Source organism: Zophobas morio, unplaced genomic scaffold, assembly GCF_036711695.1.
Source record: "Zophobas morio isolate AGI-343-1 ecotype UQ-CSIRO unplaced genomic scaffold, CSIRO_AGI_Zmor_V1 ptg000012l, whole genome shotgun sequence".
NCBI lineage: Eukaryota > Metazoa > Arthropoda > Insecta > Coleoptera > Tenebrionidae > Zophobas > Zophobas morio.
In genome coordinates this window covers 23,388,158-23,405,445 of record NW_026972117.1, presented here as the reverse complement: position 1 = coordinate 23,405,445, position 17,288 = coordinate 23,388,158, and the positions used below count along the sequence as shown (strand labels likewise).

General features: G+C 34.9%; 1 protein-coding gene across 1 annotated transcript in view; it reads right to left on the bottom strand.

Moving 5' to 3' along the window:
* The window catches only part of LOC135128041 (E3 ubiquitin-protein ligase MYCBP2), a 127,670-nt gene extending 111,672 nt beyond the window's left edge, over nucleotides 1-15,998 (bottom strand). Inside the window, exons 1-26 of the mRNA XM_064054844.1 lie at nucleotides 15,491-15,998; nucleotides 14,771-15,437; nucleotides 14,367-14,684; nucleotides 14,148-14,315; nucleotides 13,877-14,095; nucleotides 13,650-13,821; nucleotides 13,396-13,596; nucleotides 7,705-7,857; nucleotides 7,384-7,651; nucleotides 7,152-7,332; nucleotides 6,936-7,098; nucleotides 6,588-6,736; nucleotides 6,323-6,496; nucleotides 5,996-6,260; nucleotides 5,156-5,946; nucleotides 4,379-5,104; nucleotides 4,088-4,327; nucleotides 3,844-4,044; nucleotides 3,587-3,793; nucleotides 3,397-3,537; nucleotides 3,165-3,343; nucleotides 2,876-3,110; nucleotides 2,603-2,823; nucleotides 2,347-2,550; nucleotides 2,038-2,297; nucleotides 1,843-1,984 (exon numbers count right to left, since the gene is read on the bottom strand). Of these exons, the coding sequence (XP_063910914.1) occupies nucleotides 1,843-1,984; nucleotides 2,038-2,297; nucleotides 2,347-2,550; nucleotides 2,603-2,823; nucleotides 2,876-3,110; nucleotides 3,165-3,343; nucleotides 3,397-3,537; nucleotides 3,587-3,793; nucleotides 3,844-4,044; nucleotides 4,088-4,327; nucleotides 4,379-5,104; nucleotides 5,156-5,946; nucleotides 5,996-6,260; nucleotides 6,323-6,496; nucleotides 6,588-6,736; nucleotides 6,936-7,098; nucleotides 7,152-7,332; nucleotides 7,384-7,651; nucleotides 7,705-7,857; nucleotides 13,396-13,596; nucleotides 13,650-13,821; nucleotides 13,877-14,095; nucleotides 14,148-14,315; nucleotides 14,367-14,684; nucleotides 14,771-15,437; nucleotides 15,491-15,561 (6,716 nt within the window). The 5' untranslated portion in view covers nucleotides 15,562-15,998. The remainder of the gene's footprint in view (nucleotides 1-1,842; nucleotides 1,985-2,037; nucleotides 2,298-2,346; nucleotides 2,551-2,602; nucleotides 2,824-2,875; nucleotides 3,111-3,164; nucleotides 3,344-3,396; nucleotides 3,538-3,586; nucleotides 3,794-3,843; nucleotides 4,045-4,087; nucleotides 4,328-4,378; nucleotides 5,105-5,155; nucleotides 5,947-5,995; nucleotides 6,261-6,322; nucleotides 6,497-6,587; nucleotides 6,737-6,935; nucleotides 7,099-7,151; nucleotides 7,333-7,383; nucleotides 7,652-7,704; nucleotides 7,858-13,395; nucleotides 13,597-13,649; nucleotides 13,822-13,876; nucleotides 14,096-14,147; nucleotides 14,316-14,366; nucleotides 14,685-14,770; nucleotides 15,438-15,490) is intronic.
* Nucleotides 15,999-17,288: the final 1,290 nt, after the last annotated feature.

Genomic DNA, 17,288 nt, shown 5'->3' with positions numbered 1-17,288 from the left:
GTTTGGAAAGTACAGCAGTTACAAAGTTTGAGGGCACTCAGTTACTGAATTGTTTGGTTGCAGTGTAAACACGTGTTCAAATTTTGTTTGTAATTGAAAATTGAAAATGAAATCGCATTCGACGCCATGGTCTCACTTCAATAAGTATAATTAGTGTAATATTCATTTATTAATTTTCTCATCTAAAATGTTGCATAATTTTGACAAATTTTTATGTTTGCAAATTCATAGTTCATTTCAGGATTTTTAACCGTTCAAGGTTTTAATGCACGTAGCCGAAATTCACTTATTCAGGCTCAATTTATTTCAATAACGACGTCTAAAAGTTCTGGATAGATTTTAACTGAGTTCTTATATCATACACACTCAAAATAGTTTATTTATAACATTTAAATTAATCTTAAAAGACCCATTTTGATAAAACGGGCCTTGAAAATTATCATCGGTTAAATTAATATCATCGCGAAGACCCAATGGGGGGAGGGGGTATTTTATGTTTATTTTGTATTATTCCATTACATAATTCGCACCTAGTTTGCCCAACACACGTCTGGAGGGATGTCCCGACAAATTCTACACATACTCTGTTTAGGAGTAGTGAAAAAAGTGTGCGCCTTTGAAAATCTATGAGAAAATTTTATTAGAAAAGCAAGTCATATACTAACCATTTTGACGATCCACCTATAAAGTAAAATCTTTGATTTAATAAAAATTTAAACATAACGTTTAAGATAATAATTAAGATTAATAATTTAGGCGCAGCTTAAATTTGGTTAACGAATTCACTACTACACAGTCTACACAAAGAAATTCTCAATAAATTTGGTTAACAAATTCACAACCGTTGCTCCTTTAGGCAATATGTTGTAGGTATCCAGATCCAGTATCTAAGCAAAGTTTTTAATGCTACTTAGTCTACACAAAGGAATTTTCAATTTTTATTTGTTCTGCGTATTCAAATGGTATAAGTACATCGTCATTTATTGCAACAATTTTTATTTTTAAATACGACCACACACAGTACCAATATAAACATACACGTGACTGTTAAATTAGTACTGTACTCTTTGAAGAGACGTTTACATGAGTGATGAGTCGCGGAATGCCAACTATGCGTTTTTAAATGATAAAAACGTCCGATGCCATTACCGGATTACCCCAGAATTGAATATCATACTTCGGTAAAGAGAGCCACCTCGACCATGGTACAAACTTGGTAACTGTTCCAAACTTAATATTTCACTTAGATTACGTATAGATAATATATGGAGCCGGGTTTTGCTTTCTCGTGTAAACAATGTCCTTTCCAGTTTAACGTGTCATCTACGCACAACTCCGGAAAGATAACCGGTCCTGTCTTGTAATAATATTATCTCTAACTTTGACTGTGACATTTACACGAGGCGAGTTTGTATGAAATCTGATGAAATGGGTTTTATCTTTATTTAAGTAAAGTTTATTGCTTGTGGAACCATTTGGAGAATTCATTTAAATTTACTCTGCTAACTTACTAGTTTCTTTGTTGGAAATTATTAAGTAATCCAAAACGCAACCCAGTATCGAATCCTGCGAGTTTTTCCGTGCTACACATTATTGTTTACTCGTCCTTGTTGAATATAGGCAACCAGTGCAAGCTTGCCGCGTTCTTTAGTTGTCAAACTTATGTAGAAGATGTTCAAGACTAAACTCTAACAGGACGTTCACCCTTTTATACAAAACCGTGCTGATTGCTTGAATACATGTTACACCTTAATATATTTTTTTTATTTATAATATTCATAAAATGTACTTCATATTGTCCCTAAAAAGCTTTTAAACAAAAAATGTATCACTACCACTTACCTATACGGCAACATCCCGTCCAAAGCTTGATGTACTGTAGGCGGACTGCTCAAAGCCAAACCTTTCGAAAGCAACGAACCGTGTACAGCCAGAGTTTGAGACGCAACGGCTTCGGCCATTTCAACGTCGACGTCTCCTTCATCTAAATTTAAAAAAATGATAAACCACCCTAAACATACACACTACGCAAAATACCTCCAACTGTCGGCAATTGCAAATCTTTCTTCATCATACTCGCCGCACACATCCCTCCTAGAAAAGCCAGCTCGGCTTCCAAGTGCTTCAACCCCGAAATAGGACTTCCATTCCCTGCAGGAGGCCATTCGTACCCCACCACCAAACATTTAAAACCGTAAGAACTAGACCTATCATCCTTGAGATAATCGGATGCCGTCTCCAACGAAAAGATGACTTCGTTGCCTGGAAGAACTACGGAATTTGTGGGCCACTGCAAACTACACGACACATTAGTTTCAAGAATAAGTTAAATGCAACTGAGAATACCAGCTGGTGAATTTGTGCAGGACCGGCCAATATGGTAGAGGCGGCGATTCGGTTTCGTCTAAATCGAAAGATTTATTAGGAACTGTTTTAGCAGGATAATCAAGTGAAGGAACGTATAGTTGAAGAGAGTCTTCGGGTTGAGCGGTGGCACAGGCTGGATCAAATTCTAAAGTCATCCACTTCACACTTTCCGGAAAAATCACCCTATAAAGCAAGTGTGTAAATCCTACCAAAGCTACAAATTCAACTGATTTACCGGTAATTTGAAACTGTGGCAGGTTTGTAAGGATGATCCCCCTGTACCCAAGTGTAATGATGGCTAGTAGTGTTGGTTTTATATTCTACACTGTCCTGTGTTATAGATAAGTTAGACGAAACAAGTGACTTATTTATTATAGGCGTTGATCCACCAAGCAAATTCAGAGCAGAAACGTGAGGCAATATTTCTTGAATTAGTGTCAGTATGTGTACTGCGCTCTAAAATATAAAATTTTAAAATAAAAAATAAATTGTAGCGTTATTTACGTACACGTGGATCACTAGTCGCCAGAGGACTGATATGTGCCAATACTAAAGGTAAAAGTGTCATGACCATATACGAGTTACTCAAAACCTCGGCTGAAGACATTTCCTCAGCCTTTTCTCTCGCAGAAGCCATCAATTCACAAGCACTTTGAATTATAGCACTCGCCATAGAAAGCGCAGCTTTGCGAGCTTGCTGTTCTAATTTAGTCGTGGATGTTTTTCCACATTCCACCGGATTACTAAAATAACGATTCGTTTTTAAACAGGGAAACCACCTGTAAATCAACATTTACCTATAATACATTATCACAGGAATCTGCCCCCTTGTAAGTGTGGTGCCGTTAAAACTCAATGAACACGTGGAAAAAGTGAAAGTAGTGTTATCGGAACCTTTTACGGAATTTAATCCTCCATCACCATTGTTAGTTCTACCACCGTGATTTCGCAATCTTATAGCGTACTTAATATTTTCCTACACGACGTGATATTAGTCACGTGCATGCAACATACTTAAATTACACTTACTTTGATCGGTACTGGCCTGTCAAACTTAATTTCGATTATATCTGGAGCAAAATCCTCAGGTACGAAAGAACCTCTGGTTATTTCTAAACTGTTCCAGCGCTGAGTGTGGGTATGGCTTTCGGAACCGCTAAGCGAACTTTGCTGTAATGGTATTTATAGCGACAAGCGATATTGTTTGTGTATTACTTACATCCTCAAGTAGCTCTAATTCGTATTCATAGTGACCGATTCCGCCATACACTCCCACCCCGGCAACGGAAATACCTGGACGGTCTACTTGAAAACAAATAGCATCAGGAGATCCATTGCCTGTGTTCCAAGTGCGTGATTGATTGGTCCTTGTAAATCTCGACGTCGTCATGTGTAATATTCTCCCACACGCACTTTGTAAATCTTCCTACGAAACCATTTTAGTGAAAAAGACACACAGTTATATAATTTTCGTACTTCAGTGGTACTGCACTGATGAACCAACTCCGCCACCACTCTCGCTAACAAATGACAGCAGTGTTTAGTGAGTCCAGGCAAACACGTAGTTTTACTGTTTTTAAGCGTTTGATTTATAGGTTCGGAAACTAACTGCAAAAGACGGTCTAAAACATCCTTCCACTGCCACAAGGGACCGAGGTAGCAGTCCATCTGAAAAAACTTCATCTGAAGTCGTATGATGAAAACCCTACATGGGGCTTACTTGGCTTTTGTAACTCATTTGTTCTACGAGAACTGGATAGTGGTGGGAGTCCGAAATATTCATCATAGGTGCACCGGAATTGTCTGATGGACTTAAACCTCTGTGCATCGAGTTATCCGCACTTATTGTGCTTCCCAACAAAGGGAAAGTACTCCTCAAGCGTACACTAGGGGCGCATAAAGCACATAATACGGCACTTAGTAATCGTTGGCTGTTGAAAGGTGACGACCTAGATGATTCCTAAAATGTGATTTTTGATGGATACTTAGTTAGAAGAAAAGTGACTCTTACTTTATCTATTTCAGACAATAAATCGCACAAACAATTCCATTTTAAGTACGCGGTGGGGTAAAATGCGTGAAAACAAGCAACAAAAGTGTTGTGACATTCTTCAAGTAGACTGTTCATAAGAACGATATTTTGGGTTAGGTTTTTAGATTTGCTGGATTTTTTGTGCAAGAGAATCGGCAAGTTATCCGACAAGATTTGTTTTAGCAAGGTTCGCACATCGCCTACACTTTCAGCCAAATGAACATTCTCCAAAGGAATCTTTTTTATAATCTGACTTGGATATATCTCATTAGTGTATGTGTGAATGAGCCTCAAACTCGCTCGACTAATGTACACCAAACGTTCCAACTCCAAATTAGTGTACATGTTTTTAATAGACTGTCCCTCAACAACTCCCCACTTAAACGTATTCCAGGACCACTGAAGAAGTGACAGAAGACTTTGAAAACACTCTTTAGTGACAGTTCTAGAAAAGTCTTTGGATAAAATATGCACCGGTTCTATGATATCCACTTGTCTCGGTGGCGCGCTATTCTCAGGAGTAATAACTTTGTATAGTAGTTGAGGTATTTGACCGGCATTAACATCCGTTCCATTGTTAGATTTCTTTGACGATTTGAAATAGAACAAAACTTGATCTTCCGTCGTTACCATAGTTTGACCAGAAGAGCCACAGTCACTACTGGGGCCGCTTATGCGGCACCAAGCAACGTACCAACGATGGGCCTACAAAAATTTCATAACACATTTTACTTAACTGGTGAATCTTCCACTAACCTGCAGCTGTATAGGTTCATCAAATAGTAGCGGATACTTCTGTCGCGGTCCGCATTCATATGGAACCTCCTCAGTTTCAGCGAGCAGCTCACCATCACCTTCTTGTTCGCCCCCATCAGGCCCTATGTCCAACAATTTTAATTTTGCGGTATATTCGCCACGACCTCCGAATAACCCAAAACCACCCAAAAGTATATCAGTATCAGCCATAAATCGAATAGCTTCGATGCTATGACCAGAGTATCCCCAGCCCCCACCATGATTTTCAAACCGGTTCACACTTTGAAAATCTTCTTTTGAATATTGTTTTCCAGATACTAGTTGTCTTTCGTCTATTTCTTCCTTAACTGCGGCCATTTGTAAGTCATGTGCTACAGTTAGTGTGTCTAAGCAGCACAGCAAATTAATGGCTGCTTGAAACCTAGTTACGTGACAGTTGGTGATTACGGGTAAAGACAATTCCGGTGATAATATAGAAGCAATGTTGAAAGTATTGTCAGAGATTTCGGAAATGCTATCGTTTAGTGTTTTCACTTGAAAAAGGAATTTGTTATCGAAGGTTTTAACGGTATTTTTGGTTTGTAACTCGGTTGCGATTATGTTATAGCAGATAACTTCGTTGCTAATGGCGTTGTATGACCATAGTACGTTGTAGATAGGGTCCATGCACACGATTTTGCTGCAGAAATCTACTTGTTCTGGACCTTTGAAAGAATTGCAGTTGCCGTCTCTTTTATTGATTACCAAACATTTGAAACTACGTGCTGTTTCCTCATGGCTTGGTAACAACACTAAAATAAATTGTTACTTAAAACTTCTTGAGATAAATAATTTCCTTACTTATTGAATATTTATTGGCTGTAACTATCGATTTCGAAATACTAATGGAATTAATCAGACTTTCGTCAATTTTTAAAAAGGTTTGATCGCCAGATGCTCCTACCCAGGTTGCTCTACGACCGTGCTTAGGACCGACGTTTGGTATCAGGGCTGGAATACAGTACCAAGGGGTTCTTGGGTTGCTATACCTAGAGCTGCTGCTTTGACCAGGCTGAGAACAATCCTGAGGTGAGGAAGTAGGTGGCTGTCTCCCCAACTGCCCCTTCTAGAGAAAACCACCCAAAAATAAAGTGAACGCTGTCAAAATGCACCTGACAGTCGTCTTACTTGATAATTTCCAAACGTGTAGACCTCTCCTTTCGAAGTTAATACTACTGTATGGTTACTGCCTGCTGCAATATGTACAGCGCTACACGGAAGTTTCACAAGTTGTAGACTATTTTTTGCCAAGATGTCCCCACATCCCAACTGACCATATAAATTTGACCCGAAACTGTATACCTAATGTAAAATTGGTATTATTATTCCACAATTACAACATTAGCAAGTTAGTAATTAATAGTTGAATAGAAATTTAGTACGTGATGTGTACCTGTCCGTTTTGTAAAAGTACGACACTGTGATGCAGTCCACAAGCAATTTGAACGACGGGACTGTCAGATGGTAAGTGAATTTTTGCGGGTGGTAAGCATGCAATTCTTGTGGCGTCGCGTTCAACGTCAGATCCTCCTTGCTCTTTTACTATAATAGTGTTATGGTAAGATTTTAGAAGACAGAAGTCAGATTAAAAGAAAATGTACTATATATATGGAAAATAAGGACAACTCTTAGAATGAGTCTTTTTTAAATACTGAATATATCTAAATCTTCACGTCATGAAATAAAATGAAGAAAAATTTCCAAGTGTTGTGCTTTATTTTGAAATTCGTTCCATACATACCTGTTCCCAGAACATTACATTGTCTGACCGAGTTATTACCAGATCTGTGAGTGGGCGACGCAGATACCGCAGGTCTTAAAGTCTTAACTTTAGCAGTTTGTTTACTAGGACCGGCACTCGATTTCCTACCCCTATTTTTTCGCTCTTCTAACCGACTTTGTATCTACCAAATTCACAAATAAATTTTGATATATAAAAAACAAACCACAAAAATACTTGTTCTTGCAATTTTGTTCTCTGTCTCGGTGGAATCAAAACTTTATCGCGGAAAATTAAATCGAGTCTCATCATCCCAGCTAAATCCGCCAACTCAGAATTGTCGACCACTTCCCTCGCACATATACGGCAACAACCGCATATAGAGCACCCACTGTCTCCTTCGCCACATCCACATTCCCTACAAAATCAAAGCTGCGCCTGGGATTGCTTAAAATTTACTTTAACTTACTGTCCAGGATTTCGTTCGGCACTCATTGATGATAAGCAACTTATAGAATAGCCTGTACATTCCCTGCAGACAGTACATATCATGCATTTGTTGTCGTGCCACGAGTGCATTCCTGCAGGACACATATTCTGGTGCGGTTCTATTACGTTACAATCAGAACCTCCGGCCACCGTTTCACTGTCTTTTCTGTTTTCGTCACTTTCTTCGTAAAGGTCGTGCTCGTCCTGTGTACCGCAAGTATCCATTGCGACAATATTATGGGAAGTACCTTCAATTAATTTTTTATTTATTTATTTTTTATAATGGTGGTACCAAAAATACCTTCTTTATTGGTCGAGACAAAATCTCTACCGCATTGGTACTTATTATTGATGCCGAAAGTGTAAACTTGACCTTTGCTTGTGAGTGCTACTGCGTGAGCTTTACCTAATGCGACCTGAACTATAAACTCGCCCTTTAAGTTGCAAACGAGTCCTGTAAAAGATCAAGTTTTATAATAATTTAACGAACATCAAGTTAAAGGTGAATTGTTGCATTCAGTCCTAGAACCGCTAGAAAAAAAAAACACTTAACAGGACATATTTATTTTCTTAACAACCTTGTAACGGGTGATAATTAATAACTTTTGGTGATGTCATATCATGTTATATGAGTCAGGACACCGGTTTAGGACAATCGCCATCACCTTAAAAATCATGGTTATCCTTGTCAATTTTTATATTTATTTATTCCTATATTGATGGGAAGATATAAATATATGTATATAGTATTTTGATAACAAAAATTAACAATTATAACAGTTTAATTCTGGCGTATTTTGATTTACTTAATTTCAGCAAAGGCAAATGATCTAATACCTAATTTGGTGGAAAACAAATAATTTTAGGATTCAAATTTAACATGATTTATAAAAGTCTTGTTTGTTTAAATTTAAATAGGCTGAATTTTAAATTTCATATTTTTTTATATCGGGTGTCCCAGCATACCTGTTCCACTCAAATATCTCAATTATTTTAAAACAAAAATTTGAACTTAGGTATGTTCAATATATGTAATACAATCCATTAAATGAAGAGACTTTTGGTATCGTATAGTCTTCAGTTTCATCGAAACTGACATCAACTTTTTTTTCTAAATTTAAAATAGTACAGCTTGTAGTACCATTAAAGAGCGCATTTTTTTCTCTTTTTAATGAATTATGAGTCGGTATAACAGAAACTAGAAGCTTTAAAATTTAAAAAAACCAAAAATACGGAGGCGTTTCTCAAGCAACGTTTCCTCGTATTTTCGTGTTCTAGCTTGTCATTTCTAGATTAAAATAATGCCGAAAAGTTCGATATGGTACTTATTAACGGAGAGTGTAGACGAAATAGAAGACAATCCAGAGCTTTATACGAAGAAAGATCTCCGGAGAGACAACAACCAAGTTGTATGTATTTTGCAAGATTAGCAACAAATTTAGAACAATCAGGATCTTTCAAAAAGAAACGCACAGTCTTTTTACGAAAAATGGCAACAGATGAAGAAGATTAATGTGGATCCTCAGATTTCCTTCAGGCAAATCTATACAAAGAATTTTAAAAACGGCGAAATATCATGTTTACAAAATTCATTTACATCAAGCTTTAGTGCCACCTAATTTTGAAAGAAGACTGGCTTTTATGCTTGGCTGACGGACGCACATAAAAAGGGTATCTTAAGTAATATTTTATAGTCAAATGAAACTCGTTTTAATAATACTGTAATCGTGAATCGACATAATTGCCATTATTGGGCTCAGAAAATCCTCATTGGCTAAATGAAACTAATTTTCAACACATATGGGGTACCAACGTTTGGTGTGGAGTAATTTACAGTCAAATTATCGGGCCTAAATTTTACGAAGGAAATCTAAATTCGCAAATTTTGAATTTGTTGTAAACAAACTTCCTGTGTTATGTTCCACTCGTCGCGAGAGAATGTATTTCCAGCAAGATGGTGCACCATCACATAAGGGGCGAATAATAATAAATTATTTGAATGATAAATTTTCTCATAGATGAATTGACAAAAATGGAGCAATTTGGTGGCCTGCGAGATCTCCAGATCGAACACCTCCTTATTTTGCTTTAAACTTTGGTTTTATTAAAATACTTAATTGCATATGGTCGTTTTCAATCTCTTTTCTTTTTTGTATTTTAAGGACGTTTTAAAACATTCAAGTACATAAATAACATCGTATCATGTGATAGTTGAAAATACAAAAAATGTATTGAAAAATTATAGCCTTTTGTATTAAAAAAAAAAAAAGAAAATTGATGTGATTTCCGGCGAAACTGATATTATAACTGATTAATACGATGCCAGTAAACTATCCATTTAATAGACATTTACATTTATTGAATATAACAAAATTTCAATTTTTTATGTTTTAAAATAATTGAGATATTATTTGAGTGGAATAGATACGCTGGGACACCCGGTATATCACCATTTTCATTTTCGGCTATACAAATTTTTGTATTACTTTGTTCTTTAAGTTATTAAATATTAGAATTACTTATTAAGGCCAGTCGCTACGTTTTCTGAGTGGAATTTTTGGTCTATTTTCAGAATGTAATATCTCCGTTATTAACAGACTTATGGTTCGAAGTTTTAAATATATGTTGTCCATAACTTTCTTTATACCGCCTGTCTGGAAAATGGCGGATTAACTCTTCAGTACGTTATATACGGGAGTTTGGGGAGTTCCAAAAAAATTATAAAAAAATCTTTATGATTTTAGATTACGAAAAAAACGTGATTTCATAAAAGTAAAATTGGCAACACAGCACACACCTAATGCGCGAATACCTCCGGCTTACTTTCTGGTTTCTTAGTAACGATGGTGACCTAAATCCACCTTCGCTTTATATCAGGCAAACATTGTTGTCAAATGGAATTTTATCAAATTATTACAAAAACAACACAGCCATATCTTTGTGCATTCTAACTGAAATGGTAATTAAACATGGTCATGGTCGAGAAAAATATTAACTAAAAGTTTTATTAATAGTTGTTGTGATAATGAATGAGTTGTTTAGTTGTTAAACGTAGCAAAAGAACCAATTTTAAAATCATTATAACTCCACCAAAATGTGGGAAGGATTTTTTTAATTATTTTTTCCAGACTCACCAGTTGATTGTTAAGAGCGTAGCGGAGAGTTAATCCGCCATTTTCCAGACACCCGGTATAACGGAAGAGCAATTTTGTGAAAAACAATTTGTGATCATATTTTTCTTTTAATTGAACAGTTTTCAACATTGTTCTCAGCTTACAGAACTCCAGAAATCCTACCAGATATATCGTCGATTTTTTTGTTAGAAACGATACACAGTAAAAAAAGCTTGTGTCGTAGGAGTTGCCAACTTTTATTTTTACTATATCTCAGTCCCAACAAATAAAGTCAAAAATAGATCTAGTACGATTTCTAAAGTTTTGCTAGCTGCAAACAGTGGTGAAAACCCCGTTCCAAAATTTCCATAAATAACTGAAATATTGATATTTTCAAATACGTGATACAAAAATTTCAACAAAATTTTAAAAATATATGACAATAAACTGTTAAAAAAACTGCACTGGGAGCTATGTAGTGAAAGTTGTGGACAAGTTCCATTTAAAATTTCATAACAATAAGTACGTTAATAATGGAGATCTTACATTTTGGAAATATACTGACAAAAATAAGAGCCAAACGTAGCAACTCCTCTTAACTGACGCGAATCACGTAATTATTAGACTGTTCTTTACATTTTTTTTTTGCATTATGTAGTATTTTCTAGTTTATATTTTTTATGTTTTTCAAAACTAATGAATTGGACTGTTACATAATTATGTACTCGTATTATACATAGTGTTCTGTTTAACTCTTAACAAAGCTTACTTTGGTACATACGTACATTTTTTAAAGGATCACTTTCGATATTTGTTTCATTGTCATTTGACACACAAGAAAATAAAATAAAATTGATAAACATAAATGAATGAAAGTTGACCACAATATAGCACTCACGCTTTATTTTATAACCAATAAGATTTGTTTCAAAACCGGTTATTTTTATTTCACATAATAACGCTGTTTCCAAAAATAAAATAATAAATATGCTAAAACTTTCGTAAAATGAAGGTAATCCTCCAGTGTAGTGAAAATTCGATTTTTATTTTTTCACGCTTATAAATTTTATTTTTTAATGAATTTAAAATGAAATAAATATATAAATATCGTATATCATTGTAACCACAATTTAATAGTCTATCAAAATCCGTTCAAAATATACACGTTGTATATGCCGACGTCATATACTCGTCATATTTGCAATGTGCTAAATTAAGCTTTCTCTTTCAAGTACAAACAATGGTGTTTACAGAATTTTAATATCTCTATCTATTCTCTGTAAACTAAATTTCTTCTACATTAATAGTTTTTATTTCCAAATTAAAAATATTTTAGAATTTAACAAAATGCACATCTGTAGTACCAACGTCTACACATTAAAACAAATATAGAGAACACCAGTAACAGTGAAAGAAATGAAATAACACTCTATATATTTTTTAACACCATATAAATGTGTTTCGACGCACTATTTTTTTTTGTTTGTCAACATCAACATCCAACTCTTTTAATGAAATGCTATATATATATATTTCATATCATAGTTTAATCATTCATACTCCGCCACTGCCTTTGATCTGAACGCATTATGTTTGAAAACACACTTAACTTGTTTATATATAGTTAGTCTGGGGTGCTCTTCACCACCCATGATAACAAACGAATTAACAATTGTTCCAAAAATATGAATACACTGATAAAGTGTAAGGCTATGCATACATTTCTAGTGAGTGTCCTCATTTGAAACTATCTCGATCAACATTGCAGCAAGAACACGTATGTTAATTCTGACACGAGCAATGTAATACATACTAATAATAAAACAATGGGGTGTGACAACAATCCGTCCGGCAGTTTCGAAGATTATGTACCTAATAAAAATTGACACATACGACATAATGACAGACGAACGGAAACGGGAGATCTATGTTTTCATGCTCTAGAGAACGTGAAACGTTGAGAAAACTTGAAAGTTTTCGATCCTCATTATGTACAATACTTCTTTAATTTACACTCGGGAGATAAAAATTGCGATTTATTTTACAATTGTGCTGTTCTCTAATTATTTGACCTCTACTCTAATACACATTCCATTTACTCTATTTTATTTTTATTTAATCCCAAGTAAGAAATGTGATTATAGAGAGGATTAAAATTAGCTCACTGACGTCAGGCAAGATACCTAGGGTAAATTGCAGCGGACGTGTAAAATATTTTAATCCTTAACCTTAACCTAACCAAAATTTGTCCCATCTTCACCAACAATACAATTACATCCCCCCAAATTTTTGTACATTCAACATGTTTTAAATTTTATAAAATAATATATTCCTATAGGTACTTGTAGTTTATGAAACGGCATTGGGCCCAAACTAGTTTACAGAAATGTTTGTGCAACATTCGGTACATGTTTCATAACTATAACTTTTCATATCACCGATATCTCACTCACGTGGGAAATGGATGAGTTAATGTTCTAGTTTTGAATTTCATCGTTATTGACCTTTTAATAATTTTAATATTTTTACTCAAATCACATGAGACGCCACGCACATCTTGAGTTATTTTTATAAAAAAATTTACAAGTAGAGTACGTCGAAAAATATAGTGCACTTATAATTTTGACTTCATAGGCGTTTTAGTGTGGATCCCTCAAAAAATTCAATAAATGCACCCCACTATGACGAACACGTAAAAATTAAAACAACTTGAGCTAAAACTTTCGTGAACGATAACAATAGTCTCCAAGTAGTCACACTTGCGACCAGTTATGTCTACACACCTTTATTTTATTATCAAACACATAACATAAACACATCCATAAACGATCAATTTGTCCAAATTCTTTGTTTTCTAATCGTATCTGAATAAAACTCACCTGTGGATGAATCAACATGAGCAGTATCTTTTCCAAACATTAACAATTCTCCATCTCTTGTTACTAAAGCCGTCGTTCCATTATTGCAAGCTGCTGAAACAATGAATTGTCCATCAACTTTAATCATTTTCTTAGGCTTAATAGGTTTAGGTTGTCGTCGAACTTTACTCTGATCTCCATCTTCCCCGCGTCGTGCAGTACCTACTCAATATTAAACATATAATCCAAATTATATTAAATACGATTGTATTTACCGGCGAAAAATACAGATCCATCTTCAGTTAATAATATTGCATGCAGACCATCATGACCAACTGCAATATGGGTAACTTTTGGGGCTTTTGTCAAAACCAGTTCAGACCATTTACCAGTTCGTACCCCGGCTTGTTTGATCCCCAAAGATGAAGCTTTGCCGCAATATAGAACCTAGTTTTAAATAAATAATAAATAAATAAAAAACAAAAATAGTACAAATGAATACTTTTCCGGTAGTGGTTTTAATTAAACCAAACTCCTTTCCAGCACAAATAGTGGCCACTTCTTCCTCACTGCCAGTATTAACAGTATGAGAACTACCTTCTTCATCAAATGGGGCGACCCCAAACACATCAACACACTTTCTTGCTAATTTTAATGGAAGTTCAGTAACTAGTGACGCAGGAGACGCATGCTGATTTAAAATTCGAACAACAAAACCGTCCTGAAAGAAAAATTTATAGAAACATGAAATTATGAATACTGCGAAAACTTACATCTCTTGAAGGAGAAATAGTTCCCAAGTTGTCGCCATCAGAAAAAATTACTGAGGCAGATTCGTCCCGACTATGTAACGGAACGGACCCCGATATTAACAAATTTGTTCTTTCTACTATTAAAAATTCGTTGCCTCGTCGACCATTCAGTTTTAAATATAAATTATCCTAAAATTTGAACTCTCACATAAAATACACGTTACTGGAAAAAGATATTACCGGACAATATACTAAACTTCCTGTATCATTAGGATAAAAATCTGGCTTCCAAAAGTAAACATGACCTTTGAGAGTCCCACCATAGCCAGTCCCTATTTTCAAAAGACCATGACAGGTGAACAAATAAAGGTATTGACCATCACAAGCAAGTGACTTTAATAATAAAATTATATTTTGTAAATCATGTGGCATTTTTACTATAAAGGAATCAATTTTAGAATCATTAGGGACGCCATGTGTTATCCAGTCTGGTCGAATTACTTTGCCTAATAATACGCCTTGAACACTTCTTTGGAGTGATGACAGCACAGCTGGCATCTACAATTTTCATGCAATTTTAAAAAACAACAAATTTATGACTATATATATATATGTAAACTAAAAAGCCTCTACTATTTATGTACCTGTATATTTTGCACAGATAAAGCTCTAGGACACATTAGTAATGCTGCAGCTGCCGATAAATATTTTCCAGTATCACCTCTAACCACAACTAAGGACAACAAACACGCACAAGCTATTGCAGTTAAATGAGTACCATCATTTGGAACTGAGCTTTCAGGTCCATGCATACATGCCAAGTCCAGTAAAAGATCAAACAAAGGATCAATCACATCCGGTGGTTCTGATTTCAATCCTTCTGGAGTTTGTCCTTGCAAGACATCTAACAACGCTGACAGTGCTTTTGTACAAAGAGTTGGATGAGTTATACGACTCTCTTTAATTAGTTCAAAAACTGATCTGAGTCCTAGGCCAACAACTTTTGACACTTTAATTGGAATATACGTGCTACTTTGACTATTATCTTCAGTATCACTGTCAATCTCGCTCTGATCCTGTAAAGGTGCACTACAACTACTCTGCAAATATTCCTGAGTTGCTTGTCGCATCCACCGGTCTAAAACAGCTAATCGAATCGATGCGAACACTGCGAAAGCTGATGCATTTCCTGGTAATTCCATCTCCGGTGGTGTCTGGAAGTCATTTTCACACATCAGTTCTAATTTACTTTTCTGTTTATTCCGTGACTTTATGGTTTTCTTTTTTAGTTTTTTCCATTCCAGTCGTTTTCTAGAACACATAATTTGTAGGTTAAGATTGTTTTTCTAAAAATTTATACATACTTTTGACTGTCAGGGTTCACTCTAAACGTCTCGTGAAAGTATTTTCCTAAATAATACGGCTCAGGTAACATGTTTTTCCTGGTATTAAAAAGAAATAAAACTTGGAACGAAATTATCGATTTTCTTCAAGGATGAATCATCCCCACAACCGATCGATTTTTATTGCCCTTTTTGACATACCGCTAATAAAAATTAATGCTGCCTTGTTTTCATTCAAGTTTTTTTATTATTTTAGCCACCAAGTATTTTTTAAATCCACACAAATTTAATTAAACCGGCAAAACCATCAACAGTGGTTTAACCAACAGGCATACCACCTCACCGAAGCAAACCAAACAACCACCCCACTTCGAAAGAAATTTTAACAGCAATTGTTAGTTAAAAGTTACACTCCACTGCAGTATTTATGCGTACGTGTTGACGAATTACAACATTACACACGTTTAAGAACGATGTTTTGAAAGCATACGATCTAAACTCATAACATTGACTTTTGACACTAGTTACGCTAATGTGGTAACACTGAATTTATCCACCAGCTGGTTGGATGTGTGAAAGTTTAAGGTAACTTCACACGTACACATGCGTAATGCTGATGTAGCAATCCCATAATAGGGCTGTATCCTGCGAAGTAAGCGTAACACGTATTTGCACCTTATTAAATTTCACTAGCTGACGTTTCACATGACACTCATGAAAGCACGATTGTTCATTTCAGCTTGCAAATCTTGCTTTAATTGAGTCGTAAGAAAATCTTTGTACATAAGTAAACAAAAATTAACAAGAATTAAAATATATATAGGCTATCATTTGATTAATATTTTGTATATTTCGAGTCATTTCATTAACTGAAATTTTTGCAGCTGGACCACTGACTTCGAACGACGCTCATACAATAAACATGTATAAATGAAAATCTCGGCGAATGAAATCTATACTAAACGATGAATGATACAAAAAAAAACTAGAACGAGGTCTTCCTTACAACCACATCTGCATGCTAAATTATTATTTTAAGTTATGCCAGCTGCAATAACTGCATAATGACGCAGGAGAATTGTTATTGTAATTTGGTATAAATATATACAATCTTTTAACATTTCGAACCATGTAAAAAAACAATAAGGATAGGTTGATAACATAAAAACATAATATATAGTTTTACCACGATTCGTGTAGGTACCACATAGTTATATGCTTGGGTGCTCTTGGGTGAGGGGGTTGGCTAATATCTTATGATTTCTTATTCTGAGTGAGGGAGGTCTTAAGAATTTATTACGTAAAATTGTTTTGTAGTAAAACTCAAAGTCAAAAATATTAGGTTATTAAGAGTATATTATTAATATTAAATTAATCGTCTTAATAAATATAAAACAGGTAAAATAATCGGATTGTCACTTATCCTAACCCCAAGGACCAAATATGCTTTGGTAAAAACAAAAGTCCACAATAATAAAGTACGACCTATTAGCGAACATGATTGTTTTTTTTTGTTAGTGGTCGCAGTGAAATGCCAAAGAAATATATAACAAAAAATTACACGAACATTATGTTTGAATTTAAAAAAAAATCTAAATTCATAAACTTAAAATAAAAGTTTATTTTATTTTGATGATTCCTAAGCTAGACTCCACGAATTTTACTCTTTATTATACCGAGGGAGCAATATAAAACAGGATCAAAGACAGCTATGGATTTTTGAAAGTTTGTCTTTGATCGTGGCATTTTCAGCCCAAACTTTTAAATTAACGGCAATCTGACAAGAGAAAATTCTATCAAACAAAACCTTCGAAAATTC